The 27,764-nt window shown below is 51.8% G+C and overlaps 11 protein-coding genes across 11 annotated transcripts; 4 read left to right on the top strand and 7 right to left on the bottom strand.

Moving 5' to 3' along the window:
• Positions 1 to 458: 458 nt before the first annotated feature.
• Positions 459 to 3,033, bottom strand: AA0111_g8456 (Cullin-1; the record flags this gene model as incomplete). The annotated part of the gene is made up of 3 exons (XM_028654905.1): positions 459 to 647; positions 704 to 2,774; positions 2,984 to 3,033. The coding sequence occupies 3 exons, from the start codon at positions 3,031 to 3,033 to the stop codon at positions 459 to 461; spliced, it is 2,310 nt and encodes a 769-aa protein (XP_028504040.1).
• Positions 3,034 to 4,114: 1,081 nt separating this feature from the next.
• Positions 4,115 to 4,699, top strand: AA0111_g8455 (hypothetical protein; the record flags this gene model as incomplete). Its single annotated transcript, XM_028654904.1, has 1 exon — positions 4,115 to 4,699. One exon carries the CDS (start codon positions 4,115 to 4,117, stop codon positions 4,697 to 4,699), a length of 585 nt encoding a protein of 194 aa, XP_028504038.1.
• A 379-nt stretch (positions 4,700 to 5,078) lies between these two features.
• AA0111_g8454 (hypothetical protein) lies at positions 5,079 to 6,068 on the bottom strand (the record flags this gene model as incomplete). The annotated part of the gene is made up of 1 exon (XM_028654903.1): positions 5,079 to 6,068. The coding sequence occupies one exon, from the start codon at positions 6,066 to 6,068 to the stop codon at positions 5,079 to 5,081; it is 990 nt and encodes a 329-aa protein (XP_028503906.1).
• Positions 6,069 to 6,735: 667 nt separating this feature from the next.
• AA0111_g8453 (hypothetical protein) lies at positions 6,736 to 8,095 on the top strand (the record flags this gene model as incomplete). Its single annotated transcript, XM_028654902.1, has 2 exons — positions 6,736 to 8,021; positions 8,071 to 8,095. The coding sequence occupies 2 exons, from the start codon at positions 6,736 to 6,738 to the stop codon at positions 8,093 to 8,095; spliced, it is 1,311 nt and encodes a 436-aa protein (XP_028504036.1).
• A 661-nt stretch (positions 8,096 to 8,756) lies between these two features.
• Positions 8,757 to 9,712, bottom strand: AA0111_g8452 (hypothetical protein; the record flags this gene model as incomplete). Its single annotated transcript, XM_028654901.1, has 2 exons — positions 8,757 to 9,058; positions 9,190 to 9,712. 2 exons carry the CDS (start codon positions 9,710 to 9,712, stop codon positions 8,757 to 8,759), a joined length of 825 nt encoding a protein of 274 aa, XP_028504037.1.
• Positions 9,713 to 10,717: 1,005 nt separating this feature from the next.
• AA0111_g8451 (hypothetical protein) lies at positions 10,718 to 11,890 on the top strand (the record flags this gene model as incomplete). Its single annotated transcript, XM_028654900.1, has 1 exon — positions 10,718 to 11,890. The coding sequence occupies one exon, from the start codon at positions 10,718 to 10,720 to the stop codon at positions 11,888 to 11,890; it is 1,173 nt and encodes a 390-aa protein (XP_028504034.1).
• Positions 11,891 to 12,182: 292 nt separating this feature from the next.
• On the bottom strand, positions 12,183 to 13,599 carry AA0111_g8450 (hypothetical protein; the record flags this gene model as incomplete). The annotated part of the gene is made up of 4 exons (XM_028654899.1): positions 12,183 to 12,490; positions 12,568 to 13,072; positions 13,179 to 13,258; positions 13,308 to 13,599. The coding sequence occupies 4 exons, from the start codon at positions 13,597 to 13,599 to the stop codon at positions 12,183 to 12,185; spliced, it is 1,185 nt and encodes a 394-aa protein (XP_028504035.1).
• Positions 13,600 to 15,034: 1,435 nt separating this feature from the next.
• On the bottom strand, positions 15,035 to 17,330 carry AA0111_g8449 (Late secretory pathway protein; the record flags this gene model as incomplete). Its single annotated transcript, XM_028654897.1, has 7 exons — positions 15,035 to 15,321; positions 15,374 to 15,585; positions 15,713 to 16,340; positions 16,390 to 16,561; positions 16,627 to 16,798; positions 16,856 to 17,206; positions 17,281 to 17,330. The coding sequence occupies 7 exons, from the start codon at positions 17,328 to 17,330 to the stop codon at positions 15,035 to 15,037; spliced, it is 1,872 nt and encodes a 623-aa protein (XP_028504065.1).
• Positions 17,331 to 18,029: 699 nt separating this feature from the next.
• AA0111_g8448 (Mitogen-activated protein kinase) lies at positions 18,030 to 19,438 on the bottom strand (the record flags this gene model as incomplete). The annotated part of the gene is made up of 8 exons (XM_028654896.1): positions 18,030 to 18,099; positions 18,147 to 18,409; positions 18,457 to 18,813; positions 18,864 to 18,963; positions 19,012 to 19,055; positions 19,105 to 19,234; positions 19,285 to 19,332; positions 19,383 to 19,438. The coding sequence occupies 8 exons, from the start codon at positions 19,436 to 19,438 to the stop codon at positions 18,030 to 18,032; spliced, it is 1,068 nt and encodes a 355-aa protein (XP_028503980.1).
• A 2,668-nt stretch (positions 19,439 to 22,106) lies between these two features.
• Positions 22,107 to 23,420, top strand: AA0111_g8447 (Guanine nucleotide-binding protein alpha-3 subunit; the record flags this gene model as incomplete). The annotated part of the gene is made up of 6 exons (XM_028654895.1): positions 22,107 to 22,230; positions 22,281 to 22,626; positions 22,672 to 22,800; positions 22,853 to 22,982; positions 23,032 to 23,270; positions 23,321 to 23,420. The coding sequence occupies 6 exons, from the start codon at positions 22,107 to 22,109 to the stop codon at positions 23,418 to 23,420; spliced, it is 1,068 nt and encodes a 355-aa protein (XP_028504062.1).
• A 2,154-nt stretch (positions 23,421 to 25,574) lies between these two features.
• On the bottom strand, positions 25,575 to 25,982 carry AA0111_g8446 (hypothetical protein; the record flags this gene model as incomplete). Its single annotated transcript, XM_028654894.1, has 1 exon — positions 25,575 to 25,982. One exon carries the CDS (start codon positions 25,980 to 25,982, stop codon positions 25,575 to 25,577), a length of 408 nt encoding a protein of 135 aa, XP_028504061.1.
• Between the last annotated feature and the right edge of the window lie 1,782 nt (positions 25,983 to 27,764).

The following is a 27,764-nucleotide window of genomic DNA, read 5'->3' as shown; positions in this document are numbered from 1 at the left end:
AATGCGAGGACAAGGTAGGAAGCTGGGTTTTGGTGGATCGCGCTAGACGGGCCCTGAATCGGCCCACTTTATCACCTCCAAACAAAGTTCCAGATAGTGCTTTAACGTATCATATACATCACCAAGCAAATACAGACGACGTGATGTAAGAAAACCATGTCTTCTTTTGTGAACTGTCTCCGGACCCCACATCCATCTATCATTCAAGAAAGGGATACCAAACGCACTGTCTGTTGGGCGTTTAACAAATACCTCATGAAAGCCCCATCCCACACGCCTTTCCCACGCGGTACCTAACTCCGCTGCCATGAATGAAACGCCCGAATGATACATCGAAAAAGACGATGATGGTGATGATGATGACGAAAGCCTAACCCGTGAAATAGAACCCGTTACTCGTCACTCAAGATGCCTTCCTTATGTGCTAACCTTTGGATCGCAAGCTACGTACCGACCACTTATGCTAGATAACCGAGCTCATCTGCCTCTAGACGCTCCAAGTACTCCTTCTCGAGCAGGATGTCTATGCACTTCTTGATATCAGGAACACGGGGCATAAACCGATTCTTGATTTGCTGGATGGTCTCAGAGACCAGCTGCTGGTGCTTCATCTTCTTGCGGGACTTCATGATACGCACAATAGCCGACTGCAGAGATGTTAGCATGACGTTAACAATGAAAAACGTAAGCGATGGGTACATACCTGAATGAGTAGCTTGCGGTCCTCTTCAATCGTCTTGTGCGTATCCTCGGCCTCGGCCTTCTGCTCAGACTTGATACCAATGTTCAGATTCATCTTCACCTTTTTGGTCTTAAAGCCGGTGTTGAGCTTGTAGGAAGTACCAGACTCCGGCTTCGCGCCCTCAGGCTGAGCGAGGAGAACCTTGGCCTTGATGAAGACACCCAAGCTAGGGTCAAGAGTCTCCTTGTTCAACTTGGTGGACTCGGCAATATCATCGTAAGAGACAGTGTCGCTATCGTTAAACAGCAACATGATGGCCATCTGGTAGGTCGAGACCTGGAAGGTTGGAGATGTCTTCAGGTTCGCAACCTTGCAGTAGTTGGCCTTGACCTCACCCTTGCACAACTGCCATAACCAGGTAAGCTTGCGACCTTGGTGCTTGTGGTTGTAGAAGCGGGCGAAGCGGTCGTAGGTCTGGACGATGAGTTGCGGCGGGGTGAACGGTGTGGTGGGTGGGTTCAAAGGCCAGAAACCAGTACCGAGGATGTGGTATGAGGCGTCGACGCTAGTCTTGAGGTCTGAATCGTCCAAGTTGTTTGACTGCCATTCCTTAAAGGCAGTATTCAAGTCCTTGGAGATCTGCATATCTTGGAACATGCGCTGGAGCTTGTTGGTGTATTCAAAACCACAAGCCTCCTTCAGCTTTGAAATCATGCTCGTCTCGGCGTCATCGGATGCGGAAGTGGTCTGGACTAGACGCTTGGCCAACATACGTGAGTAGAACTTCTGAAATACATCCTTGTCTTCGATGTATTTGAAGACAGTCATGATTTGTGTCAGGAGCTTCTCCATGTCGTCCTCTTCGCTCATCTTAGCGTTGGAGCGCTTCAGCAGAGTATCGGTATACTTTGCAAGAAGCTCAGGCGACTTGTTGGAGCCCGACTTGCAGATCTTGTTCCTGTTGACGAACTCTCGGCAGGCGTTATCCAACGAGCGAACGAACTCCGACTCTCCGTTGAAAGCCTTGTTGACGAGTGCTTGGTACTGCGTGTGGACCTCAAGGAGGGCTTCGACGTATACCTTCGGCTCCAAATTTTCTCCGTCTTGCGCAATCTTGTCAACTGCAGCTAGACCCGCCTTACGGACGTGGTTCTCGAAACGCAGGCGCAGAGGATCAAGACCCTCGGGAATACGAGCGAGGAGCTTGTACATGCGGCCCAAGTCCTCCTCCTTGTCGTGATCAAGAAGGATTTGGAACTCCTCACGGAGAGCTTGCGAATGGCTGGTGATGAGCGACTGCTCGCACGTCCGCATCAGAGGTGACATAATCTCATTGAGCAAGTACAGCGGCACACGCTCCTTTTCCTCTTCCAAACGGATTTCTGCCTTCTTCATGTATTCGACCACACTGTTCTCCGCCAAAAACTGCTTGGACTCGTTGTCGTAGTACTGCGCGGTGGCCTCCAAGAAGGGCTTCTCGAAGTATTCCTTGTAAACATCCAATGTCGACTTGGAGCTATCGGCCTCATCCAGGCCCAGCGATACGAAGGAGTCAACGACCGACTTAATCTGGGACTGTTCTATAGTCTCGCCGTTTCGCTGCTTCTCGACCAACTTGAGTACTGAGCGCATGACGCTCTCCTGGCTGCCTGTGAACATGTCCTCCTTCCATCGCACTAAGTGCAGTGTATAGATGTCGTAGATGTGTTTCTTGCCCTCGTCCATCTCGCGCTTGACCCAATGGCGGTTCAAGTACCGGAACAGATGGTTGTTGTACTGGCCAGCTGTTGTGTAGCGGTTCCATTCCTTGATGTAGAAGTGGAGAAGCGCTTCGTCAACATGTTGCCGTGAAGCTGCCTGCACCTCAGCGAGATGCGCCTTCAGGTATTCGATCAAGTGCTGGTAGAGGTCTTCTCCTAGAAGATGGGCACCTCCACGGTTATTGGTGGCGTGGAACGACGAGCCGGCCACGGCCTTTTGGGCGGTACAGAAGTTGTGGATGGCGGTGTAGAGGCCCATGTACGTCTTCATGTCAACACCTTCGCGCAGGTTGGTCATAATCTTGTCGACACCGGCTTCAAGGTACTTCCATCTGTGAGCTGTTAGCTTTTGGTCGAGCTCTACGAGGACGTATGGAGTGGGGTCGCTCTGTTGTTGCCCATCCTATGATGACAGCCCTCGCCTGCGCTCACCGCGGCGGACTACATACCAGCCTTTGGCGACGTCACCGGAGCTTACCAAGGTCCCCGCAACTCGCAGCGTTGGGCAGAACAACACGCTGGAGGAAGGGAAAGAACTTACGTTGCATTCACATCGTCCTTAGCCGGGACGGGTGGCATACCAGAAGCCATCGTGTGTTGTGTCGTCGCGTGCTCTGGGGCACTTTTCGGAGGCGACTTCTTGCGCGTGAGGAACCTTATTGTCGGAACCGCTGTGTCGCAGACAGGCGGATTATTTGTCAACTGCTTTGGGCGCTACTGCAGTTGATGTCTTGGGCGGAGGGACTTCTACGGGTGCAGAAGGTAGTTGTGGTGAATGGCGCGGTGAAGTGGAGGGGAGTTGACTATGGAGCGGGCGGGGAGGCTTATGAGGTACCAAGCGGTAGATTCCCGCGGAATTTGGTATAAGCGCCTCGAAATTACGCGAAGCACAATACGGAGGGAGAGGAGTAAAGTAAAGGTGCCTGGACAAAGAGGCGGCGGCGTATTGATATGGATTCACGTCGATGTTGGTTCATACTGTTCAGGCAGCACCGAGCTTAGGTCTTGGCATTTGCAAGGGTGTGGTTCACGCTGCCTTGCACTAGCCGCTGTACATCGCGAAGTCACCGGAATCTTTGTCAGCTGGAGATGAGTTTTTGTATTTGCTCGCCGAATTCTCCCTTGTCTGCGCATGGACAGGATGTTGCTGATGGTGGCTCAAAGACAAACTCGTACCTACGTGTCCAGTGCATGTTGCACTACTGCAGTACAGCACATTACCATTCTATCACGGTTGCGACCCAATAGCACCTTGGAAGCCTAACCTCATCATCTTTGAACATACTAGAGGATATTGAGTGACTAACGATTGGATCTTCTGATCAGTCTTCTTCGCACCCGGCCGTTCGGTCTGATGGGACTTCTCATTGCGGGTGGCGAATGCTGATAAAACTTAGTCAGTCGGTATACATGCTCAATGCAACAGAGCTCGGGCTTCAACGATACTGTTATACGCATGCTCTTGGCATGAAAACGATATCATCTACGGTAGCTTTTAATGGGTTTTTTATACCTTTATCTAGGCTTCCAGACCGATGACGTCTTTGTAGGATCATCATCTACTATGTTATATCAATAATTGGGCTTGCGATTTGCTTTCCTACCAACACGCTTCATTCTATATCAAACCCTAATTTCAAGCATCAGTCCCACCACTCATACATCTTTCAAAATGCCGTCTTTGAACCTGACTCCCCTCTCCTCCCTCCGCCTAAGCACCCACTACATCCCCACACACGCTCACATCCCCAATACAACGCCACATAGCCATCCCCTCTTCATCTACCACTCTGCTTTTCCTCCCTCAACCTCAGCCTCCACATTAGAGTCGCATCTCTCCACCAACAATCTTTCTCCACAATGGCGTTACACAATGTACACCACGACGCACTACCATAGCACTACACATGAAGTCCTCTGTGTATTCAACGGCCGTGCAAAACTATTGTTCGGCGGGGAATCTAACCCTGGGAAAGTTGAAACGGAGGTCAAAGCCGGAGACGCTATTGTCGTGCCTGCGGGTGTCGGACACAGATTGATTGAAGATGCTGAGGGTGGTTTCCAGATGGTTGGCAGTTACCCGAAGGGATGTAGTTGGGATATGTGTTATGGGAAGCAGGGAGAAGAGAAGAAGGCGGAGGCGGTGGGAAACGTGGAGTGGTTGGAAAAAGATCCTTTGTATGGGAGTGATGGCCCAGTAACTTGGACAAAGGAGAAGCTTGAGAAGTTCTGTTGGGGGGACAAGAGTGAGTTATGATTGTGTTAGAGGTGTTCTGAAACGCTCTTACCAGTATCGCAATGCTACATCTCACTATGGCGGACAGGTGACTTCAACAGTAAGGTTCCCTAGCAGTATACTGATTCCATGAACGAGAGCTCCTAGCCTGGGGCCTTGGACAATCTGCTGACACAGTCTCTTCTAGGGGCCGATTTACTGAAGGTACCTTAGCTGCCACACTACCAAAGACTACACAGGGTTGTTTATCATATCTCGAACTTGTTTCATAATGCATCCAATCATACAGATGCAAACTCTTCTAGTGGTATAGTACAAACATAGTCTCCCAACGCCCATGCTATGTTTACAGATTTTGAAATCAACCATGATATCGTACATCATCAGCACATAAAGGGAATCATGACTTGTTCGCTTGCTTGGCCTTCTCCTTGGCCTCCTCAGCGACATCTTCGGCCTTCTCGTGTATCTTCTCTAGGATATGCTCGGGCAGTGCATCTTTCGCCCTCATACCATTGCCTCCGGTCGCCTTCTCCTGCTCCAGCTTTTCTGATTCCAGCTCTTCTTTTGACTTGATTGCCTGTTCGACCTGCCAGACGGCGCGCTCGATCTCGACCTCCATGTCGGGCAGGTCGAATTGCTCAGCAAGGAGTTTTCCGTTCCACCGTTGGAGAACCATAACGTCCTTGGTCTCGTTGTTGGTCTGCTGGTGCACCACGTCTGCGACCTGCTGCGCTTGTTGTTCGGTGGGGTTGGGAGCGGCGCGAGAGAGTGCGCGGGTAGGGTACATGAGTCCGGCGGTATAGAGTTGGTCGAGTATGGGCGATGGAGCGGGCTTGGGGAGGTTGTGCTTGAGGAGGAACTCAAGGTGCTTGGAGCCACCGAGCGCTTTCCAGTGACTCCATGCTCGGTAGAGGACGTAGAAGAAGGGCAGGTTGGGAATGACGGGTACCAGCATGAAGGGCGCGGTGAAGGGCATGATGATGACGCTCCAAATCAGCTTGCTCCGGTGCATGTTCTGCCTTTCTTTGGCCAACTTTTCCAGCAGCCCAGATACCCTCTCCTGCGGCAGGTACTTGCCCGGGAACAGGACCTCATATTTTGCCTTTCCGTCCAGTATGTCTTGTCTTCGCTTGGCAGAGAGAGCGGGTATTGTCTTGAGCCCCCATTCTTCGTAGGGAATGCGCTTCAGGGCCTCGTTGCCATAGAAGGTCACCTTCTTCTTCCAGTCCCAGATGGCCTTTTCGTCTTTTTCCCATGCGACCCAAGTCTCATTGGCCTTGATGGTGAGCTTGTCATAGTAGGAGCGGTCTTTGGGAGCCTTTTCGTGCAGCTTCTCGCAGTAGATGAGGGAGCGACGGGTGGATATGGGCAGGAGGAAAAGACGCATCGTGGGGTTGGCGGGGGAGGGTTGGCAGGATTGTCTTGTCGGTGGTTAGGTAAGCGCGCGCAATGGCGCAGGTATTTAACAGAGTCGGAGGGCGAGTGTGTAGAACATGACGCGGGCGAGACTGTGGCGTACCAAGGCAGTGCAGCTGAAGTGGCAGGCGGTGCTGGGATGTCTAGCAGTGGCTGTGTGGTCGAGAATTGACGAACAAGCAAGCTACCGAGGGCGGACCCATGACCTCACGGCGGCGGACTAAGAAGATGCCTGCCAGCGCGCAATCCCTGTTTCCCTGATCGACGAACAAGCTTGTTCGCAATCTCCCATGGCCTGCCCACGGGCCTCAGCGCTCCACTACCCCCAGGCGCACCACCAAACTCTAACATCTACTATTGCTGATTACAGTCGCTCGCTCGCTTTGTCTTGTTTATCCCGCACTGTTGCTCTCCCATACACACCCTAGCCCCGACATGGTGTCGTCGCGCGTCGTCTACTTTGCTCCCACGTAATCCCCCCCGGTGCTGATTCCCTGCCAACCCCACGAAGCTTGCTCCTAGGGCGCGACACCCAGGCTGGTGCTTGGTGTTTAGGGGAAGGGCCCCGCCGGTGCTTGGTGTTTTGGTAAAGGGCTCCGCTGGTGCGACGAGGACGCCCCTCACATCTCCCGACAAGAATGACCAGCACGCCCATGGTCGCCCCGAATGGCAGTAGCAGCAATGGCATTGCCCCCGGCCCCGCTGGCACGACAGCTGGCCCCCCCCCCCCCCCAGCCGCGGCTGCCCCCCGCAGCAGTCAGACACCCCAGGCCTCGACTCTGAACTCGCCCCCCACCGCCACTCAACAACACCGTCTGCTCCCCTCGCCCATTCCGCCGCCTACCGCCTCCTCGTTCAACTCGCAGCGCCGCCCCCAGTCCCGAGTCAGTGCCGTGTCGGACAACTCCAAGGACAGTCAGGACGGCGTCCCCGTCCGCAAGAGCCACTCGCAGTCCATCTCCAGCACCCCTCGCACGCTGGCGTCCTCTAACCGGAGCATAACCGCGAGCGCGGAGAACAGGGAGAGACAGCGCGCCGTCCGCTCACTGCCGCCCTGGGTCCAGTCGGCCGACGAAGAGGACAATGTCGATGCTACCAGCTTCCTCCTACCACGAACACCCACCAGTGTCCGCCATGCCAACCACAACTTCTGCCCGACCCCAAAGTCTAGTGTCCCGGGTCGCAAGTTCGACCACGCTCGCGAGGGCGCCCCCGTGACCCTGTCGACGCCTGTCAGCGATAGTGCCCCCAAGTGGAAGCAATTCACCCAGGCGTCCAACCTCGACCGCCCCATATCCTCGCGCGGCCAGATTGTAGATGATGACTGGCTCAAGGACAACATGCCCGACCTCGAGCAGAAGTGGGAGCCCATCGACAAGGACCATGGCGACGAGCACATCAAGGGCTTCTGGCTCTTCACCTCGGAGAAGAGAAAGCGCCGCCTGATGCGCTTCCACAACACCGTCATGAACCACCCCATGGTCCCCGCCCTCTCCCGCTGCTTGATCCTTGTCTTCTCCATCCTTGCCCTCTCCCTCGCGTGCTCCATCTACCGTCACTCCGATAACAACGGCTGCAACAATAATTCGTCGACCTGGATGGCCATACTCGTTGATATTGTAGCCGTCCTATACACCATCTACATCACCTATGATGAATACACGTCAAAGCCTCTCGGTCTGCGGTCGCACAACGCCAAAATGTCACTCATCTTCCTAGACCTAGCCTTCATCGTCTTCGAGTCTGCCAACCTTAGTCTGGCTTTCCAGGCTCTGACAGACGACAAGTGGGCATGCGTTGAATCAGACAGGACAAATGCCTGTCCATACAGACAGAGCATTTGTGAGAGACAGAAGGGCTTGACAGCGACTCTGCTGATTGCGCTGCTTGCCTGGATTGCTACTTTTGCTATCAGTACTCTGAGGTGAGCTCCCACAGCCTCCCATGTCATCATTACTCACTAACATCCACAGGTTGATCCACCGTGTAGCGAGGTAGTACCTCACACACCTCCATACATTCTCCTACATTCCCTCGGCCCTTGTACCATGCCATCCGTATCCTCGCACTACATTCCAACCATCCAGCTTGACTGATCCGCGTTTGCCTTAGTACCAAAGAGCATGACGACCTCTTGCGTATGTCGGCCTTGTCTCCCCGGCGGCGATACCCTATACGTTCGCACTCTCTCCGTTTTCCTAGTCGACTCCGTTCTCGTACTCCTTCTATTAGGTCTTTTTACTCTTGAAAGCTAGCATAGCTATGGCGTTTGGGTTTCCTAGTCCTGCATTTCCCGCATCGGCGATTTTCTCTCCTACGTTACGGTTTCTCCATTGGCCAGATTGAGTAGGTGTATATAGGGTGCTTTTTTGGGATACTGGACGGCCTAGAGACATAGCATAGTACAGAGAGAGATTAGTATAAAACCCCCTAAAACAATGAAACAGGTCAAACACTCCTAACTACCAAGAAGCTCGTTACTATCAAATTGTATTCCGGAAATATATACTGTGAGTTTCTTCGTAGGTTCTCGATGTAAGATTTTGTGTATATCTTTACTGTCAGCTTTAGCTAAGTATTATTCTGGACACCATGCACCAGGTTTCCCGTTTCGTATCCCAGCAGCCAGTCCTCCGAACGCTCCCCAGTTCCAAGCCCCTCACATAGAACTAAACCCACCATCGACCGGCAGTCCTATACCAGTGACCCACGCGGCATCATCACTAGCCAGAAACACCGCCGCTTTGGCAATATCTTGGGGCGTGCCTAATCCTCCAAACGGATGTCGTTGTTCTACAATCTTCTTCCGCTCTGCTGCTTCAGGCGTGAGCAACCCCGAGATGAAGGCTGTAGCTGTAAACCCGGGGCAAAGAGCGTTGACATGGACGCGGTATGGCGCACAGTCTTGTGCGGCGGCTTTTGTCAGACCGAGGACAGCGTGTTTAGATGTCACGTAACCAGCTGCCATTATCGTTAGTGACCCTCCTTCTCTTGTCGGTGATGCAACAACGCCTCATCCCAGGACCCACCACTCCCCCACCACATAAAACTTAAAAACAAACATGCAAGGAAAGAAAAACAACGCAACTTACAGATACCTATCGAACCCCTCATCCCATAAACACTACTCAGATTGATAATCCACCCTCTATCACCCCCAGCCCCTGGTTCCTGCCCCACCATCTGCTTGCTCGCATACTTGGTCCCCCAAAAAACACCTTTAACATTCACGTCAACCGTCTTGTCAAAAGCATTTCCCTCGTAGTCCCAAATGGGTCTGCTCCCGTGCTCACCCGCTTCCATAGCAATACCCGCATTGTTTACCATGATGTCGATCCTACCGTACTCTTTCACTGTGGCTTGGATCAAGGCTTCGACTTCGGTGGAGGAGGTGGTGTTGCATTTGACAAAAATGGCTTTGGCACCAAGGTTCTGAACGGCTTGGACGGTGGTTAAAGGGGAAGTGTCTGTAGCATACTCTTGACGAGCGGTTTCGTGGAGGTCGGAGCAGACTAGTGAGGCGCCTTCTGAAGCGAAAGCTAGGGCTGTTGCGCGGCCTATACCGGACGAAGCACCCGTTATAACGGCAATCTTGTTTTGGAGGCGACCGGGCATTTTGGTCGAAGTGGTGGGGTAGCTATAGATGCTTAGTGTGAAGGTGGTCAAAGTTATTTTTTATCGGTTTCTGGTGTAAGTGAGGGACCCGAGTATTTTATATTGGGAAAACACTCGACGCAGGTGGTGACAGAAGAATCAGTAAGATGCAAAAAGTGAATGAATTCGAGTAGCGGTACATGTACTTATCTTACCCAGGTAGCTCTCTAGCAAACGGTCTTACTTGGTGAGGGGCTAGCTTATGCGGAGAAGGTACATCCTCGGTCCTTAAAAGGGCGCCTTGCAAAAAGACCACGAGCAGCGATCTTTGACTCGTGGCTTTCCGTGGAATGTAAGCCAATGCAGGCACCTGGTCCCAGATCGTTTATTATCCGCACGGGGCGCCCGACAGCCCTAGATTGCGATTCGCGCAAAAGTACCGTATGTTGGAGCAGGGCGGAATGTGGCGCTTACTATCAAGCTGACATGCTTCGTAGAAGGGGTATATCTTTCGTCTACTTGCCTGCCTGGTGGAGCTGAAAGGGCAGCCTTTTGTATCACGCGTGTAGGAATGCGTGTGTGTCCGTAAGAAGCAAATGGTAGGATGTCACATATCGCACAGGAGCTGGTAGAATCCAAGGTTCTGGAAAAGGCTAGGCTGGAGACTACTCGGAGACTGACAGACCTGGATATCAAGCGCTGTAAGACATTATACTAGCGGTGGTTACGACCATGTAAAGCCGCCGGAAGTTTGAGATGCGTACATGGTGGGGTTCATGTCGTGGGGCAATGATACCTGGACAGGGTCCAGCCGACCAGCCTTGCATGTACGTCATAGTGTAGATTTGCTTTGGACAACAGAACGTCTCGGTGACCTGTTCGCAATCCTGGAGACTGTAGTTCCACGTTAAAAAAGAAAAATCTTGCTTCCTCTCGCTGAACACAATGGCGTCGGACAAGAGCAGAGATGAGTCCTTTCCATGGCACCTCGGAGTCTACGATGCACACTGTCATCCAACAGACACCATGTCCAGCATCGAAACCATCCAAAACATGAAAGCACGCGTCCTCACCGTAATGGCAACCAGATCCGAAGACCAGGACCTTGTTTTATCGGCAGCGAACAAGCACAGCATCAGATCTTCGGACCCGTCTCAATGGACAAAAGAAGAATGCATAGTCCCTTGTTTCGGCTGGCACCCATGGTTCTCATACCAGATGTACATATCTCCCAACTCAGATTCCGGAGCGAATGGGAATAACGAATTGCAAGACCAAGGTCCTCTCACCGGTCAAGCAAAGATGTCCCACTATCAATCCGTCCTCCAACCCTTCCGCTCCGACCCCAGCGAAGAAGATCTCCAGATATACGCTTCATTACCAGATCCAACCTCCTTCTCCGCATTCCTGGAACTTACAAGAAAACATCTGCAACAACATCCATTTGCGCTGATAGGTGAAATCGGTCTCGATCGGTCCTTCAGAATTCCTGAGTCCTGGACCGGCAATCCAGATCTATGGTCGAAGCGCAACAACAACCTTACGCCAGGTGGTCGCGAAGGTCGGCGCCTAACACCCTTCCGATGTAGTCCTTCGCATCAAAAGAAGATCTTTAAACTCCAATTGGATCTTGCTGCGGAGATGGGCAGAGCAGTTAGTGTACATGGTGTACAAGCGCATGGTCTTGTTCTAGAGGTACTGAGCGAAACGTGGAAGGGATGCGAGAAACAAGTTTTGAGTAAACGGGAGAGAAAGAAGAGGGGTCAGGATCACCCTGCTGCTGAAGCCGCGTTGTCTGCTGATGAGACGCGGAATGAGGGCACTGGCGAAGAAAACAGCGGTCCGAAATCCTATCCACCACGTATATGCCTCCATTCTTACTCCGGTTCACCCTCCAACTTCGCGCAATACCTTCGTCCTGAGATCCCTGCCAAGATCTTCGCGTCGTTCAGCACGGCGATTAACCTGTCTGATGCGATGGACGAGGAAGATACGCCACAGGCTTTCCAGGATATCATAAAGACTGTTCCAGATGATATGTTACTCGTGGAGAGCGATTTGCACACTGCAGGCGAGGAGATGGATAAAAGGTTGGAGGATATCATACGTAGAATATGTGGAATCAAAGGATGGGGTTTGGAGGAGGGTGTGACGAAGTTGGGAAGGAACTGGGAAGCCTTTGCTTTGGGTAATAGATGATAGGATTTGGTATGATGTAGGAAGGGCAGTCACCACATATACGCTTTCAAGTTTTAGGCAAATGCAGTCATATTCTGTAGTCGAGACTAGCTATCTTGTGGAATGTAGCAGTCATTTCCCTATCATTTCAAACCAGATTCCTTCAGACCAGTGCATATCAACCGGTAGATCTCAGATCATTCCTTCTCAATCCAGTCGGTATCGGTCAATCGATGACTCTCATATCAGTCCATCTCAAACCAGTAAATCAAGAAGTCAAACCATGATGTCCGAACATCTCAAACCAGTTCTTCTATGCAAGCATAGCCGAGGTACCAGACATCTCCATAGCGGCAAGTACATCTTCCTTGAAACCAGCTTGGGGACCAGCGTTAGCCTCCTCGATGTACTCGCCGTACTCATCGGTGTACATGGTGATGCGCTTGTGGACGGTATCGTACTGCCAGTCGCCATAGTAGACCTTGTTGATTGGGAGATCAGGGCGATAGTAGGACAGGTGCTTCAAGGCCTCGGGTCCCTCCCAACCAGGAATGTGCTCGCCTACGTGGAGCTTGCGGGTGGTGATGGTCTTCAGATTAGGGAGCTTGGAGAGCATAATGCCTGAGCAAAAGTCAGTTCTTGTTGATCTTAGACGTACTGGGAGTACTTCGCAAAGTGTTGACTGCCGTGAGACTTACTGAGCATCGTACGGTAGCCGCCAGTGTAACAGAAGTCTTTGTTGATGTAGTCCCACTCTTCGTGCTTGTCGTTGACAGACAAGACGATGCGTCGATCGGTGTCACGGACCTTCTGAGCCTTGATATACTCGCTTGAGTTCAGAGTCGAGCGGTTCAGGCGCGTAAGAGGTACGATCTGGCGATTCGGATCCGGGTGGGCGCGCAGCAGGTTAATCCATGATATGTCGTAGCTCAACTCCGGCGTCTTGGGTGCTTCTCCGACCAAAGTGATGGTGCGCACAGTAGCAGAATATGCGTCATCCAAACCAAGACCAACCAAGAATGAAGCAATGCTTGAGAAGGTAGGAAAGATGGTAACGTTTTCTGTCACCATGATCTTCTTACCGTACTGGAAGTTGACAGCATAGTTGAGTCGCATGCTTGCTAGGCGCATGCTGTTCAGATCGCGGACATTTAGTTCACTGCCGATCTCGCCAACAACCTCGTTGGGCAGAAACGTGAAGCACTATGGTCGAATTAAATTTACCAACCTCGAATCCGGAAGGAAGAGAAAGAAAGAAGGACACAAAAGAGAAGAAGAAGCAGAAAAGGAAATATACAAATACACTTACGCTGGTAGCGTTGCGAGGCTTGTCACTGTGGGATCGGAAAACCTTGGGAGCAGGCTGGTAGCACGGATTGGGGCCAATGCCTGTACGTATTAGACGGAATTAAAGTGTTTAGAGTGAAACAAGCCTTACTGTGGAGGGTATATCCGCGGCTTCCAAGGTTCTGGACGATCTGTCCTACAAGTTCTGAGGCCGTTAGTATGATCAGAAGACCGATAGAAGCGAACTTGCCCTCAAGTTTGGCAGCGTTGGCAGCCGCGGCGGCGTCTTTGACATCCTTGTCATCTGGCTGACTCAAGGTAAACCTCTTCTCGGTGTTGACTCCCGTGATAGCTGGCTCGCTCGTGACACTCGCTTTGCCCTTCGGCATGGGCACAATGATCTTGCCGCCGTCGCCGAACAGAGACTTGGGGGGATCAGACATGATGTAATGAGTGCTCTTAAGGAATTTGAAGTATCAAGAGAAGGTGCGGCTGTCAAAACAAAGTCTTGATCAAAGGAGAGATTGAAGGAAAGGTAGGTGTTGAGGTAGAGGTGAATGTGAGGGCAAGCCTCTTTATGAGAAGATTATCTAGCTTAAGCTTGGGCCTGAGACGCGTCGGTGTAGTGATTCAGGCAGCTTTGTTGATGAAAGTGAACGTGAGTGGTGTTTACCAAAACAAGAGACGTGTGGTGAGGAGCAGAGTGCGGTGGTACGGACAGCTGAGACGGCGGGTTCGGCTTCACGGTGAACGAGAGAATAGATACGTCAGTGGGCCAGGCGAGAACATCAAAAAAAAACCCACCAAAAGTGTTGGTAAGTGTTCGAGTTTGAGTGTACCTTCGAATCTGCTCGAACATCAGCGTCATGAATACAAACTGTAGACAGCCGAGACAAGGGGTGTACAAGTTCTTGTGCCAACTGGACATGGGTGCGGCAGGATCAGATTGCGTCAAGAATGTCAGGTGCTTTCAGAAATCTGTCTCGAGCCTGAAATTGATCAGTAGCATCTGTGAGAACGAAGGGTAGCTACGGAGCAAGCGCATATACCGCAAGTTCTCATCGAACACCTTGTTAAGGCCAATCATGCAAGACAATGTAGATGAGGGGAACTTCTCCATGGAAAGCCCACATAATCCATTACACGTCCAAGTAGAGCTGAGATCTGCGAACGTAGACCAAATATTGCTCTAGATACTGCAACTGTAGCATGAGACATGATGAAAGAGAAGTGTGAGAAGGAGCCGCCGTAGAAGAAAGCGACCAGAAATCGACAGGAACAGGAACCATCATTACATCAGTCTCGACGAAGAAGTCATCGCTTTCTACATGTGTCGTCCTGTATCGATGGATACAGTGATTTCCAAAGCTCTTATCCATATGTTTGCCTCTGCGTTCGAAAGGATCACCATCAGAACTATTGTTAAATGCCGTCGGAACAGATCAGAAGCCCTTGGCATGAATTATGGTAATCGGGTGTACCCGACCGTTGCTTCTACTGCGACTCGAGTAATTGAGACCGAAGAAGGAATGTTTAAGAGATGGGAAGAAGGAAGAATGGTGACAACCAGACATTTGCAGAGACACAAAAAGTCCAAGACGCTAGAGGCAAACCCACCTTCTCTGACAATGTTGGGCAGGCACGGTGCACGCAGATCTATTCTGTTAACTTGACAACACCTTGGCAATCTAGGGAACGCTAAGTGGCCAAGATTGAAACGGTGACTGTTAGCAAGAAGATGCACATCGCACCCACCACTACGTGAGGACTATTTGAATACCACATATTTACTTCTTCCGAACAAATGCTATAGATCGTTGTAGCAGTTTACACTCTCTGCTGAACTGCAATCATGCCAGTAGTCTACATGCCCATGCATCAATCCTTTTCAACACTGTCCTTGGTCTTCTCTGCGTCTGCGTCGAAAAACAAGCTTCGTCTCTTTACGTCTGCAGGTGGTGGGCTTGCCGGAGTATCACCAATTGTCGCGTCCTTCTCTCGTTTGAAGTCCTCCGCCCTCTTGAGATCACTCGGTGGAGGCGAGGATACTGGTGTCTTTGTCCCCCATCCTTTCCTCTTCTCGCTTGCCCAGGTGCCCCAGCTGGAAAAGTACGCACCCGCGCTTGCCTTCGCGTTCGAGAGATCAGGGGCTTGAGGTGCTTTCCCTGGTCAAATCTTAGCATTGGCCTCTTCACAAAAGCAGCATGTTTGACTTACACTTCTTCCCGTCATCGACCGGCCTTCCTTCCTTCTCAGCCTGTAGTCGAGCTTCTTCGGCTCTCTTCCTCTGCGCCTCACGCATAGCTTCCATTTCTGCCCACAAGCGGTTGTACGCAGAGCTGACCTTTTGTTGGCCTACTGCAATCTGTTTACCCAAGACTTCTCTTGATTTCTCCAGTCGCTCGTCAAGATGCATTTCTGCTACCTGCCTAATCGCCACGCGAACATCAGCACACATACGCCGAGAGACACGGCTTGGAAGGTTGGGCTGGAAAACAGACTAAGGGTGAGGTTTAGTCGGGCTGACGGGGTTGCTAAAAGAAGGAGGGGACGTACTGTGCCAATCGGCGTTGGACGTCTTCCATCGATAGGCCACCAGAGCAAGGGTGTTTCGGATCGACGATATCGAAGAGGTGTGAATCTGTAAATTTATTCCAGATGCGAAAGTTCTCAGTCTGCATCCAGGCATGTACCCATTCATTTGAGAACTCGCTCGCCGGGTCACCTTCAACTTCTGTGATCAACTTCTCTTTGTGTGCATTCTTCTCCATGTATATTTTGTACTTCACCGAGCTGAGCATAGCGAGAAGGTACTCTTCGAATTGCATACGGATGAACTCTTCGCTGCCGGCGTATCCATGGTCCTTCGGTCGTGCTGGATCATTTTCATCCCATGTATCGTTGATCGTCTGTGTCAAGAAGTCGATCCATCTCCGGTCCGGTGTCGACAGGATCGATGCATTTCGCAGCGCGGCTGAGGTAATGTTTACGGTATGGTCGTCGAGGTTGATAAGGATATCGCTGTATCGATCTCTTTGCTGAAGTAACAGCGAATTTGTAGAGCCGACAATGTAGGATTTCGTGTCTTGATCTGCGAGTATGTCGAGTTGCTGAAGTGGGGTGTATGGTCCGAATAGAGAGCCTGTACCGAATAGCTGCAACGGGAGGCCCATGTATGCTAGTACTAAGTCTAGTTAGTATATCTGAGCGTAGTAACGAGGGCAAGGACTAACAGGAAGCACGCTCAGACGTCTTGAGTGAAGTGGGCATGACACACTTCTCCTCACAAGAATTGAACTTGGGATCTGCAGCATCTTGTAGGTGGCGTATCAGGCCGGGTATCAGTGAAATAAGAGCAAACTGCATCATGCACAATCGTTCGCAATGGGAGCCGAAGAAGAGAACCTATGGTTGTAAGACATTCTGTAAACGGCGACTGAACGTGCTAGCTCGGATAGACTAAGACGTACCTTTGGTTGAAGCAAGGCGCATTTGAAAAGAACCAAAGTCTGCCATTTGAACTCATGTATGAATTCGCGAAGAGAGATACCGAAATAATGATCTTGCTGTCCCTCCTGGTTCTTTAGCAGCTGTGGAAGACTTTCCGTGAAGCGTTCCAATATCTCAATATCCGTAAAGTCTCTACGGACGCGTCAGCTCCACGTTGTATGCCAAATCTATCATGGAGACCCAACCTACCTCTGGTTAAACCATAGCTGTGTGACAACACTTAATTGCGCCTTGATAGCCCCAAAATGTTGTGGACTATCGCTGATGACAACGACAGCCTTCTGCACCGTGCTCCTGGTAACCTCAGCCGGCCGATCGATAAGCTTGCTCGCATCGAGTTGTCGCGTACACGATATACCGAAGAGTGATGTCGCGGGTTCAGTCGAGGTTTGCGCGCGGCGGAGGGTAAAGTAGGAGTAGTCTTCTGCAGAGGCATGCGCACCGTCACTCAAGGCCATGAATGGCAGCAACGACCAGTCATTGTCCGCTGCTGGGTCGGTTCCTTCTTCTGCACCCAGCCATGTTTCCACTTCTGGACCCCTGCATGTGGTTGTTAGCCATTACCTGGCCGTCTCGGTCTGTGGTTGCAACTCTACTTGTAAGGAGAAGCTTACCGCGCATGGTGGAAGTCGACGACGCAGACGAGTGGATTGAGAGTCGCCATTATCGTGCGATCTAGATACTATCGCATAGTACTCAAAAGATATAGAGAGGAGGGTTGTAGGGCCATAGGGACCAGGCTCGCGTCCTTGAATCGTTGCGGACGCGCTCAAAGCGGTGACGAAACGGCAGTCCCTCAGTCAGCCCTACAGCGCTAGCCCGAAGCCTCGGCGATCTCCACCCGTTCCCATGTTAGTGATCACGCCCGAGATCTCACGGACACCAGTGCCAGGGTACCTCTGAAGGAGCCTCTTCCTTAGTCTCATTTTTGTGCACCGCACATCATGGATACACAGTCTTTGTATTGGGTCTTGTCATCTTTTGCTTCTCACTAACAGATTGCACCACTCATCTCAGCGCACAAAACAGTCACCCAGTCATCTTGTGCAAAGCGACGAGTAACGTATGTTTGATAATATGATTTCACATTCCTACCTAGGTGGACCAAAGCCTTCACTTCCGTCATGAACATTCCTTTCGTGTACCCGCAATGGTCATTCCAATGACAATAACAAATCCATGCCCCATCTACCGCGCACCTTCATGTCACATAGGTCCACAAGACGAGACCCCGGGAATCATTGGGAACAGCCAACTCCGCCTGCGCCAGGCAGATGATACGTCAAGCCTCGGCAACTGCATGATTCGTTGTCTTAGAGACTGCAAATGGTTCTAGCTCGAGATTGGTAGACATTATTTGTAATTAGCTGCCGTTGTTCTCTTGCTCCTGTGCCGCCGCATCAACGTTGTGGTAGTCCAGAATCTCAGAGTACCTGTAGTGTGTTAGTTCGTGTATGTGACATTCTTCGGCCAGACGTACATCATAATTTTCCACGTGTCAACGGGCAGGTCTGCATCGTTGAACGACCAGTCAAACTTCTCCTCCGCAATCGGCTCATCAGTGGGGTCGTGGTATGGGGCGAGGTATGGGTGAGCGAGAGCCTGCTCCGCTCGTACACGCTTCTTAGGGTCGAAGACCAGCATGTTCTCTAGGAGATCGACGGCCTGAGGCTCGGCGTTCTTGAACTTGTTGGACAAGGGTTGTCGCTCGCGCTTGGGAAGTGACTGGACGAATCGCAGTGTCTGATAAAGTTAGCGAGTTGCTCCTGAGTCTGCATCGTCCTACTTACGTTCTCACTGCAGATGGTCTGGATAACATCATCGGGGGGTGTACCGAGAAGTTCGGTAATGATGGAGAACTGGTTCACGTGGTCCTTTCCAGGGAAGAGCGGCTTGCCCTCAAGCATCTCGGCGAAAATGCATCCTGCACTCCAGATATCAACCTCAACATCGTACTTTTGCCATGTGAGCATGATCTCAGGGGCTCGGTAGTATCGGGTAGATACGTAACCCGTCATCTGGGGATCCTGTATACGGGCGAGACCGAAGTCGCAAATCTTGAGATCGCAGTTCTCGTTGACGAGGATGTTGCTGGGCTTCAAGTCGCGGTGCACAACACCAGCGGAGTGGACATATTTCAGGCCACGCTTTGGAAGTCAGCACATTTTCTTGGTTATCTGGAGGTTTTGCCACACACCAAAATCTGGTAGAGGAAGTATTGAATGAACTGCTTCTCCAGCGGTCTGGAGGTGAGCAGGCGGTGTAGATCGGTTCCGAGGAGCTCGGTGACGAAGTAGCTGGGCGAATTAGTGTTTGCTTGGGTCGGTGGTAATGTGGCTGCCTACATGTCTTCGAGGGGAGAGATGAAGATGTCGCTCAGGCTGATAATCTGGTTTATGTTAGAATTTTCGCTGGGGAACGGCAGTTGCATTGCCCACATTCTCGTGTCGAAGATGCTTCAGGAGCTTCAACTCTCGGTATGTCCGCTTTGACAGGACTGGGGTGCTGAAGGGCTTCATGATCTTCTTGATAGCCACGGCCTGGCTAGTAAGCTGGTCCTTGGCTGAACTGTGGCCGAGTCAACATTCAATTCGTGTCTAGGGTTGCGGGAGTCGTACCAGACGAGACCAAAAGCGCCCATACCCACGGGCTGCAGGTCGGTGTACCTTGTCGATGTCAGTTATGCCAGAAGACGTAATGTGGGGTATGCCCGCACCTGCTGGTAATCTCGAAAGTGGTGCCGAAAATCTGGGCGCGTACGAATTCCGCCATGATGATTATTGGTGGTTATGATGCTGCGACAGGCGCGAAAAACGATCTTGGGCGAAAATTGGGGGTTGTGGTGGTGGAAGAGGGCGAGTAGGACGTCGTGGGGTATTCGCGAATACGTCGGGGCTCTCTAGTCGCACGTTGACGCTGCTAGATCAGGGCAGGTTTTATTGGGCTCGGTGGCTAGGTCCGGCAATCAAGGGCTTGCGCGACACAGCTCCGAGGAATCTTTCTTGTCGTCTTCAGAATTTGCACCAGAGGTGTCGCGAACGTCGGCGGCTGGACACGTTGGGATGCTTTGGCTGCCGCTTTGACTGTTCAACGTTGGCAGTAAGCGGGTCGGCGAGAAGACAATCGAGGCACCGACGGGATGACCTCAGCTATGTGCTACACAAGGATGAGGCTCGAGGGCGTGGCGAGAATGCAGATCAGTGCGGAAAGGAAGAGGTGAAGGTAAGAAGACAATCGAGGGGCAGGCACCAAATGCGATGGAGGGACGCATGCACATGGCCCGGGCACGGAAGTGTCGCTCACACAGGTTTCGGCCTGTTCTGGTGACGTCACGATGGATTTTGAAATTTCCATTACAGCCCGTGCATTACACCCAGCGCAGCCATTTCCTGCGCTTTTACTGGCGGTGCAAAAGGCCGTCACAGCAATGCATCCTGTCCTGTCACTGTACCCCACTGCGACCTCGAAGCTCTTTCCGCATTCACTCGCAGCCTTCCCCTCTATTCACGTGTCTGGTCCGTGCACATCAGTCGCCCACCCCGAACGGTGACTTTGCAGCTGGCATGCAGCCACACTTGCTCTTTTAACGACCAACATGCCTGGGCAGCTTGACTTGCCTTGGTTGTATAACCTGTCCCAGCCTGTCCTTGCGTTGACAACCTTGACTTTGCTGACGGCACGAATACACCTGCAATATTGACGTATGAAGAAGGTATACCTAGAACACATCCGCATGCCTATATATATGACCTCTAGTACCGCCTTGTCTTATCTGGATCCAACCCTGTCGTCGTCTTCAAGCTTAGCGGCGAGAATATCAACGACGCGTGAACGGTACCTGACTTCAAGGGCCGATTACCAGCCCTCGTGGCATCCCTGATATGACGTTGCGTAATGCTTCGTTTGCGGCTCGCTCCGAAAGCGTGTGAATGGTATGCTGCGGCTATCACGGAACATGGTAGCGCTCTGAAACATGCACGCGATTGCTGACATGTGGCCCCGTCAACTCTTTTCTGTTGTAACCCACCCGAGCGGATGTCCTGATAATGCACGACATCGACCAAAACATGTCCGTAGTCGCCAAAGGTGGGGAATTGGGCCCGACAGATGTATTTGGTCAGCCTCCAGCTAGCCTCGCTTGCAGCTAGCCAATATTGATGGAGAGGCAGGGCAGTCTGACGAGAGGCTCGCATTCATCTTCAGTCAGGGGACCAAGAGGCAATTGTATTCGTGCCAGACTTAAATTAGACTCACTTTACATTGGAGAGGGCAGCCCCGAGGACATGGCTACCTCGGAAACGCCGTTGCATGTCAGTCCCACGCAGTTGCATGGTGTTGGCGCTGGCTGGGCGACGAGGTAAACTCTATCGTGGAGGCGTTCCAGATTGAGACTTGGGGGCTGAGCCGTTCCTCGCGGTCGCATTGTGAAGCCAACACAGAGCAGAGGAGCGAAGCTGCAGACTGCAGGTCCTGTATATAGAAGTCTGGAGGCACAGCTGCAGCGCGTAGTGCAGGGGCCGTTGTATCAAGGGGCCGTGGTGGACTGCGTGTTGGAAAGCCGCGGGTGGTAAGCCGAGATAGATGCCTTTCGGATATGACAGCCACGAGCCATGGCAGCCACGGCGTCGTACATGGCCTCGAGCGTCGTTGGGGCACCACCACCTCCCATTGCATTGCATCGCATCTCCACTGCCAGTATCCGCCAGCACTTTGCCCTTCTGCGCTCGCTTCAGCGCGCCTTATTCCGCAGCTTGGCTCGTGCCATTTACCCTGATCGCTGCTCTAGCATCCACGATTGAATGAGGCTTAGCAGCATCGCGCCTGCCATCATCGCCTTCATCACCCTCTCGTAATCCACGCCTCGCACTGTGAGCAGACGAGCCAGCGCATCTGCCCGACGCACTCGCCCGGCACTCCGCTGCAAACGACGCTTCCTGTGACGACGCCGACGCCGTGAAAGTGGTGATTGCGCCTTCTCCAGATCCCGCGCCTTCCTCATCAAATTACTGGGGAAGGCACCTCCGCACGAGCCACAGGCAGCCCTGGAGTCTCGGATCTAGCTCACCAAGACGACCCTACCGTCCATACAACAACACCACCACCGTCGCATACCAAACCCCCGTCCGTCCCTGTGCTTCAGCCCGACCCCGCTTCCATCGCTGCTGCCATCCACGCTGGCGACCTCGCTGCCGCGCCCGCCCACGTTGCGAGGCCCCCTTTGACGGGAGCTGCGTGTCGGATTAAGCCGACGGAAGCGTCACCACAGCTCCAGCAACGCGCCAACCGTCACGCCGCCATCCGGACCACACGCTCTTTCGCATCGCCGCCTGTATTCGACGACGACGTTTCTGCGACGCGCTGAGCCTAGTGCTCCATCATTATCCCGCGCCCGACTCCCCCCCAGCGCCCGCGGCCGCGAGCCGCACCACACGCCGGCATTATGGGCATCTGCATGAGCACCAACAATGACGATGTCGAGCAGAAGAAGCGCAGCCAGGCCATTGACCGCAAGCTCGAAGAGGACTCGCGACGGTTACGGCGGGAGTGCAAGATCCTGCTGCTGGGTGAGTAGCTCCAGCCTGGCAGCCGCTACATTTGCTAACACGCCCTGCAGGCTCCGGAGAAAGCGGAAAGTCGACCATAGTCAAGCAGATGAAGATCATACATCAGAACGGCTACACGCAGGATGAGCTCGCCATGTACCGCCTGACTATATACAAAAACGTCATCGACTGCGCAAAAGCCCTCATTGGCGCCATGCGACAATTCGACGTTACCCCCGAGAAGCCAGGCAATGCCGAGCTCTGCGACTACCTGCTCGAGTATACAGTCGATCCTGATCCCGAGAAGCCCCTCGATGTACGGGTAGGCCAAGCTATCACATCCATGTGGAGCGATCCATGTGTTGGCAAGGTCCTCGAGCACTCGAGCGAGTTCTACCTGATGGATTCCGCCCCATAGTAGGTTTGCGCATCCCTCTCCATCAACCACACTGACCCTTTCAGCTTTTTCGACGAGGTAGAACGAATATCCGACCCCAACTACGTGCCCATCGAATCCGACGTCCTACGAGCGCGTACCAAGACCACCGGTATCTACGAGACAAGATTCACGATGGGCCAGCTCAGCATACAGTACGTGCGCCCCTTCAAACCATATTCTGGTGTTCAGGCTAACATGAAACAGCATGTTCGACGTAGGGGGTCAACGGAGTGAGCGCAAGAAATGGATACACTGTTTCGAAAACGTCACATCAATCATCTTCTGCGTGGCATTGAGCGAATACGATCAAGTGCTGTTAGAAGAAAGCTCACAAGTATGTAACCAAGTGGAGTATTTTGCCCATTACTGACTCGCGCCCCTAGAACCGGATGATGGAAAGCTTGGTGCTCTTCGACTCGGTAGTCAATAGCCGGTGGTTCATGAGAACGAGTATTATCCTGTTCCTCAACAAGGTCGATCTGTTCAAGGCAAAACTCGCACGATCACCACTCGGCAATTACTTTCCAGATTACTCTGGCGGCAATGATGTCAATCGTGCGGCCAAGTATCTGTTGTGGAGGTTCAACCAAGTCAACCGAGCTCACTTGAACCTATACCCTCAGTAAAAAAAGCCCTCTCCTCAAGCCAGCCCACGCATACTAACCTCGCTAGTCTCACACAAGCCACCGATACGTCCAATATCCGACTCGTCTTCGCCGCCGTCAAGGAAACAATACTGCAAAACGCGCTAAAAGACTCCGGCATACTATGATCGTCCACACAACACTCGCACCCACGCGTGACGGCCAGGCATACGACCTACGAGTGCTGCGACATGCTCAGCTTCCTTTCCGCCATACCCATACACTTACATAATACACGAGCCCTTTACGATCATTACTCCCGATCGTGCCACTCATGATGCACATCCTCGGTCACGAAACGGGAACTTTGGGAGATACTATTGCCTCTAGCTATCCATACAAAGAGCGCAGCATTGGTGTTTTTGGCGTTTAAAGATTCCCTGGGACTTGCTCCTTTTCTTCTTGTCTTGGATAATGGGAATATCTTCATCACAACATTTTTTCTCCCTGTGGGAGTCAGTCGGATTTTCCCATCGAGTGCTGAACTTTGGTTGCCCCTTGTCTCTCAATCTTGCTTCTCCTGTTTCCTGGTTTATCTTCTATGGACTGCTGAGAGAAAGCCAAAAAGGAAAAAGTTGAATGCACACCCATTCTGAATCCCTTTCTATGTAGGCTAGGGTTTCGCCCGCTAGGGAGCGGACTTGTATGCTATATAGTCTCTCCTTTACGATATGTCTTTTTATTTGTGTCTTATTCATCAATTTCATTCCCGCGACACGGTCAAACAACGAGGATGAACTCTCTAGTTTATCAAACTACTACCACGACCCTTTGCGATGGTTTTTCATGGCCTCGAAGCGTTCGCGTAGATATAATGTACGCCATCATTTTCAAATGCCAATATATCATATTGACTTACATATACATCTTTTAATTTTGGTATGTAGCTAGACCCTACTATGATGAACAGATAGTTGTTTTGGCATATTTGACACGTATACTCCTCACGTGAACCCTTGCTCCATCCATTCCACATTCCGTTCCTACATCCAAGCCAAGACTACGGACACCGAAATCGGAAAACGATATCATCGTGGCTGTGTCACTGTCATCTCATCCTCGGTGCATACACCCTGTTCATCCAATCTAACCAATAGTGCCGCCACGCCGCAACATCCGTAACCGCGCGTCCTTCGTCTTGTATAACTGCGCATATGCGCAAGACAACGACCGAAGCACCGGGCGGGCGGAGAAATTCGAAGAACGTCATTGTGTTTTTTCAGAAACGTGTGTTGAAGAGGACATAGCACGTCACCTATGTATCCCACTACGCTGGGACGTGAGGAGAAGAAGAGTGAGGCGCTTGGGAGATGCAAGGGGTATCGTGGTTTCCGCTGCCCGTCGGCCTTAGATGTAGCGAAAAATGGTCATTTGCTCTACGACGTGGAATTTTTTTTGCCGACTCAAGCACGCAAGATTTGAGGATTTGCTACATAGGGGGTTGAGAGCGGGTAGTATGCTATGAGGTGTGTTGTTTCAAGTTTTGAGAGTCGCATGTTTCACGAATCAATCATTGTTTTGTCTATCAGCTTAGTTGCCCGCGTATTTCCCTTGTCAGTTAGGCGACAACAAGTGCTTCATGTAGACCGAAAGTTACACATCACAGAATACCTATAAGCATGCACAAAGTTTGTTTGTGTTTGCGGGGGAGGAGGAGCGGGGAGAGCACAAGTGCGGTAAGCTCCATGATGCACCTGAGAAGGTTGCCCGCTTGAGGAAAATGGAAGCGAAAGTATGTTTGGGCGGAGAAGAGATTCCACGTTACGAAATACCTTGAGAAGGGGGGGAGGAGGGGGGAGAAGTCTATTGTTGCTCTTACATGATAAATAGCCAAGTGTCTTACTTGAAGAGGCGATCGCGCCTTAGATCTGATCCATATACGAAACTGATGGGGCGGAGCGTACGTTTAGCCTTAAGGTATGCAACTGAGGTTGCGGATTCAATCACTACATAGAGAAAAGGCCAGGGCAAGTGTGATTTTGGATCAAATTTGAATTCGTAGTATGTGAGTCCGTGTTTCTGCTGCCTGTTTCCAGCTAGCCGACCCCTCAAGTAAACGCCAGCCCATGCCAGCCCAGTTCGCCAATACCCAATGGCCGTGAGGGTTCTTTTGTGGTATATCGAATTTTGTATAAGAAAAAGGAAAAGGTATCGTGACATCGTTAACGCCTGATTCCGCCCGCTATCCCATGATGCCGCTCGCTCTCAAAGGCGTACAGTGTTTTGTTCCCCGCAACTTCTTCGTTTGCTACACAACTAGCAGCTATTGCGTCGCTCGCAACTTAGAACTTGTTGGACAAGAAAGTGTGCTTCTCGAAGCTCATGCGCCTCTGTCTCTCTGCGTTGCTCATCTCCGAAGAAGTGCTCGGTGGAAGCGCGTGCTTTGCATTAACCGCCAGAGGAGCGAAAATCTTCGGGCCAAGGATAGGTGAATCGGCAGCCTTGGTGGTGGGAGAAGATGGCGCGCTGATAGTGCTAGCCTCTGAGGGTGGGGCTGTGACACTGGTGATGCTTGAGACTGAGGAAATAGACTGGTGGCGCGCTGGTCGGTTGGATAGAAACCCGTGAGCAGGCATGACGGGCTCGGTGGGAGATTGAACACCGGAACCGGACTGCTTCTTGACGGGAGTGTTGACAGTGAGAAAGTTCTTTGGGAACGGAATGTGGTAGGTTGAGCTAGTGGAAGACATTGCGCCAGGTTGGATGTCGGGTATTGGTATGTGGGTGGTGGAGTTTTGGTTGGAGGTGAGGAATATGGTTAGAAGAAGTTGTTTTGGTAAAGGTAATGTTGGTTTGCTTGAGGACGAGAAGAGGTAATCGGCACTTCTTATATATGTCCACAAGATTGGCTGTAATTGTGAAAGTATTCAAGTTCGGTGTTGTGCGTGGGTACCACGGATAGCGCTGCCAAGCAAGTTCCGCTGGGGCTCGCGTGTGTCAAGTGACCTCTGTAACTGGCTGGAGCGTTTTGATGATCTACCAAAAGTAAGGTCCGACGCGCTTGAGTCTCCGGTCAATCTGCTTAGTGCGTAATTTGAGCGTGGATAGCTCCGCTTAGCATGAAAGAGCTGGGTCCAAAATCAATATGAAGCTTGGGGTTGCAGCGCGGGATGTCGCAGATGCTTCCGCACGCTGTGTCTTGGCCGTGGAGCTGTAGTTGACCCTGACGATCGTGCGTCCGGTGCGCTAAGGATGCTCCGCTGTAGATGGCGCAGTTCGTCCGTTGATTGATAAGACCGCAGGTACACTTGTTACGCGTGCGTAAGCGTCTGGCTGCGTGTACGTGTATGATCGGCCTAATTTGAGGCTGACTGTGGGTTCAAATGTACTTGGCAGGTTCTTGTCCGCCAGTAATGGTGCGCTGCTCGTGGATCTGGGGTCGCCGTAGATGGGACGTCTGTGTGTTTTGGTTCCAGAAAGGTTTTGGGAACGACAAGACAGGACAAGTTCGCTTGGCGGCCTCAATACTTTCGACCTCTTGGGCGACTTTCAAGGTATCTTGGCAAAAGGTTAAGATGTTTGACGCGGCAGAGTGGGGAATTCAACGATTCGTAGCGGAGGGAGAAACAGATACTGTAGACCAGACTGAAAGCTCCTGGGCTTAAGAAGGGGAAGGTATAGCTTTTCGGCTTGACAACGCGCCTCGGCCCAAGGGCATTCAGCAGGATGACCAGGTGGATTAGGAATAGGTAATCCGAGATAGAAGCGACGCGAAGAAGCGCGTGAAGCAAGCTCAACCTCTTAGAGGCGTGCATAGCTGTGGAAAACTGGGATACAAAATCTCAGCATGCATACCCGCTCTTTGCGAGCCCATGCGGGTCCTCACCAGTCGGTGCGCAAGCGCTAGATGCTGAGATGAGTGGACAGACAGCTAGCAGAACCCACCACGTTGGTGTAGCTAGAATGCTCTGTGGTTAGATCTCGTGGGATGTTTCTGGCTCTATAGAGTAAGAGGATGACGCGACCCCCTACACGTCGTGAGGGAAACCTCGCGCCATAGGCCAAGTCTTTTGCGCATGCTGAGTACACAATTGACCTTGCATAAGGCGGCCACGCTCAACGAACGCCAATTTCTGCCATGTGGTACTAATTTGTTTTTCGATGAACGTTCCTGGGGAATCTAGCCGGTCATGAGGAGCGTGCTTTGCATCATGCGGGGGTGTATAGGCCGCAGGCGGATCCGCGCCCTCTGTGTGTTTAGTGAGAGTAAGCCGAAGATAGCCTGGATGCATAGGAACGAAGGAGTCGTTGCAGGCGCCATGGTGTGATGAAGGAAAGATGCGCGGGCAGCTGGCGGAGCTGGAGGTCGAAAATCTTCCGAAGCTTCTTACAGTCTCAGGTGACGCTACCTTATCTCCGTTTTTTCCTAGTAAGCGACGATGCATGTAGGCGAGTACGGCGAGTTATTCCATGTCTGCCTATAACACCACCACGCCTCCCAAGCTCAGGCCTTCTCCATACATTATGACGTC

The sequence above is a fragment of the Alternaria arborescens genome (assembly GCF_004154835.1).
Source record: "Alternaria arborescens strain FERA 675 chromosome Unknown contig_21, whole genome shotgun sequence".
Lineage (NCBI taxonomy): Eukaryota > Fungi > Ascomycota > Dothideomycetes > Pleosporales > Pleosporaceae > Alternaria > Alternaria arborescens.
This window is presented reverse-complemented; position numbering and strand designations above follow the sequence as displayed.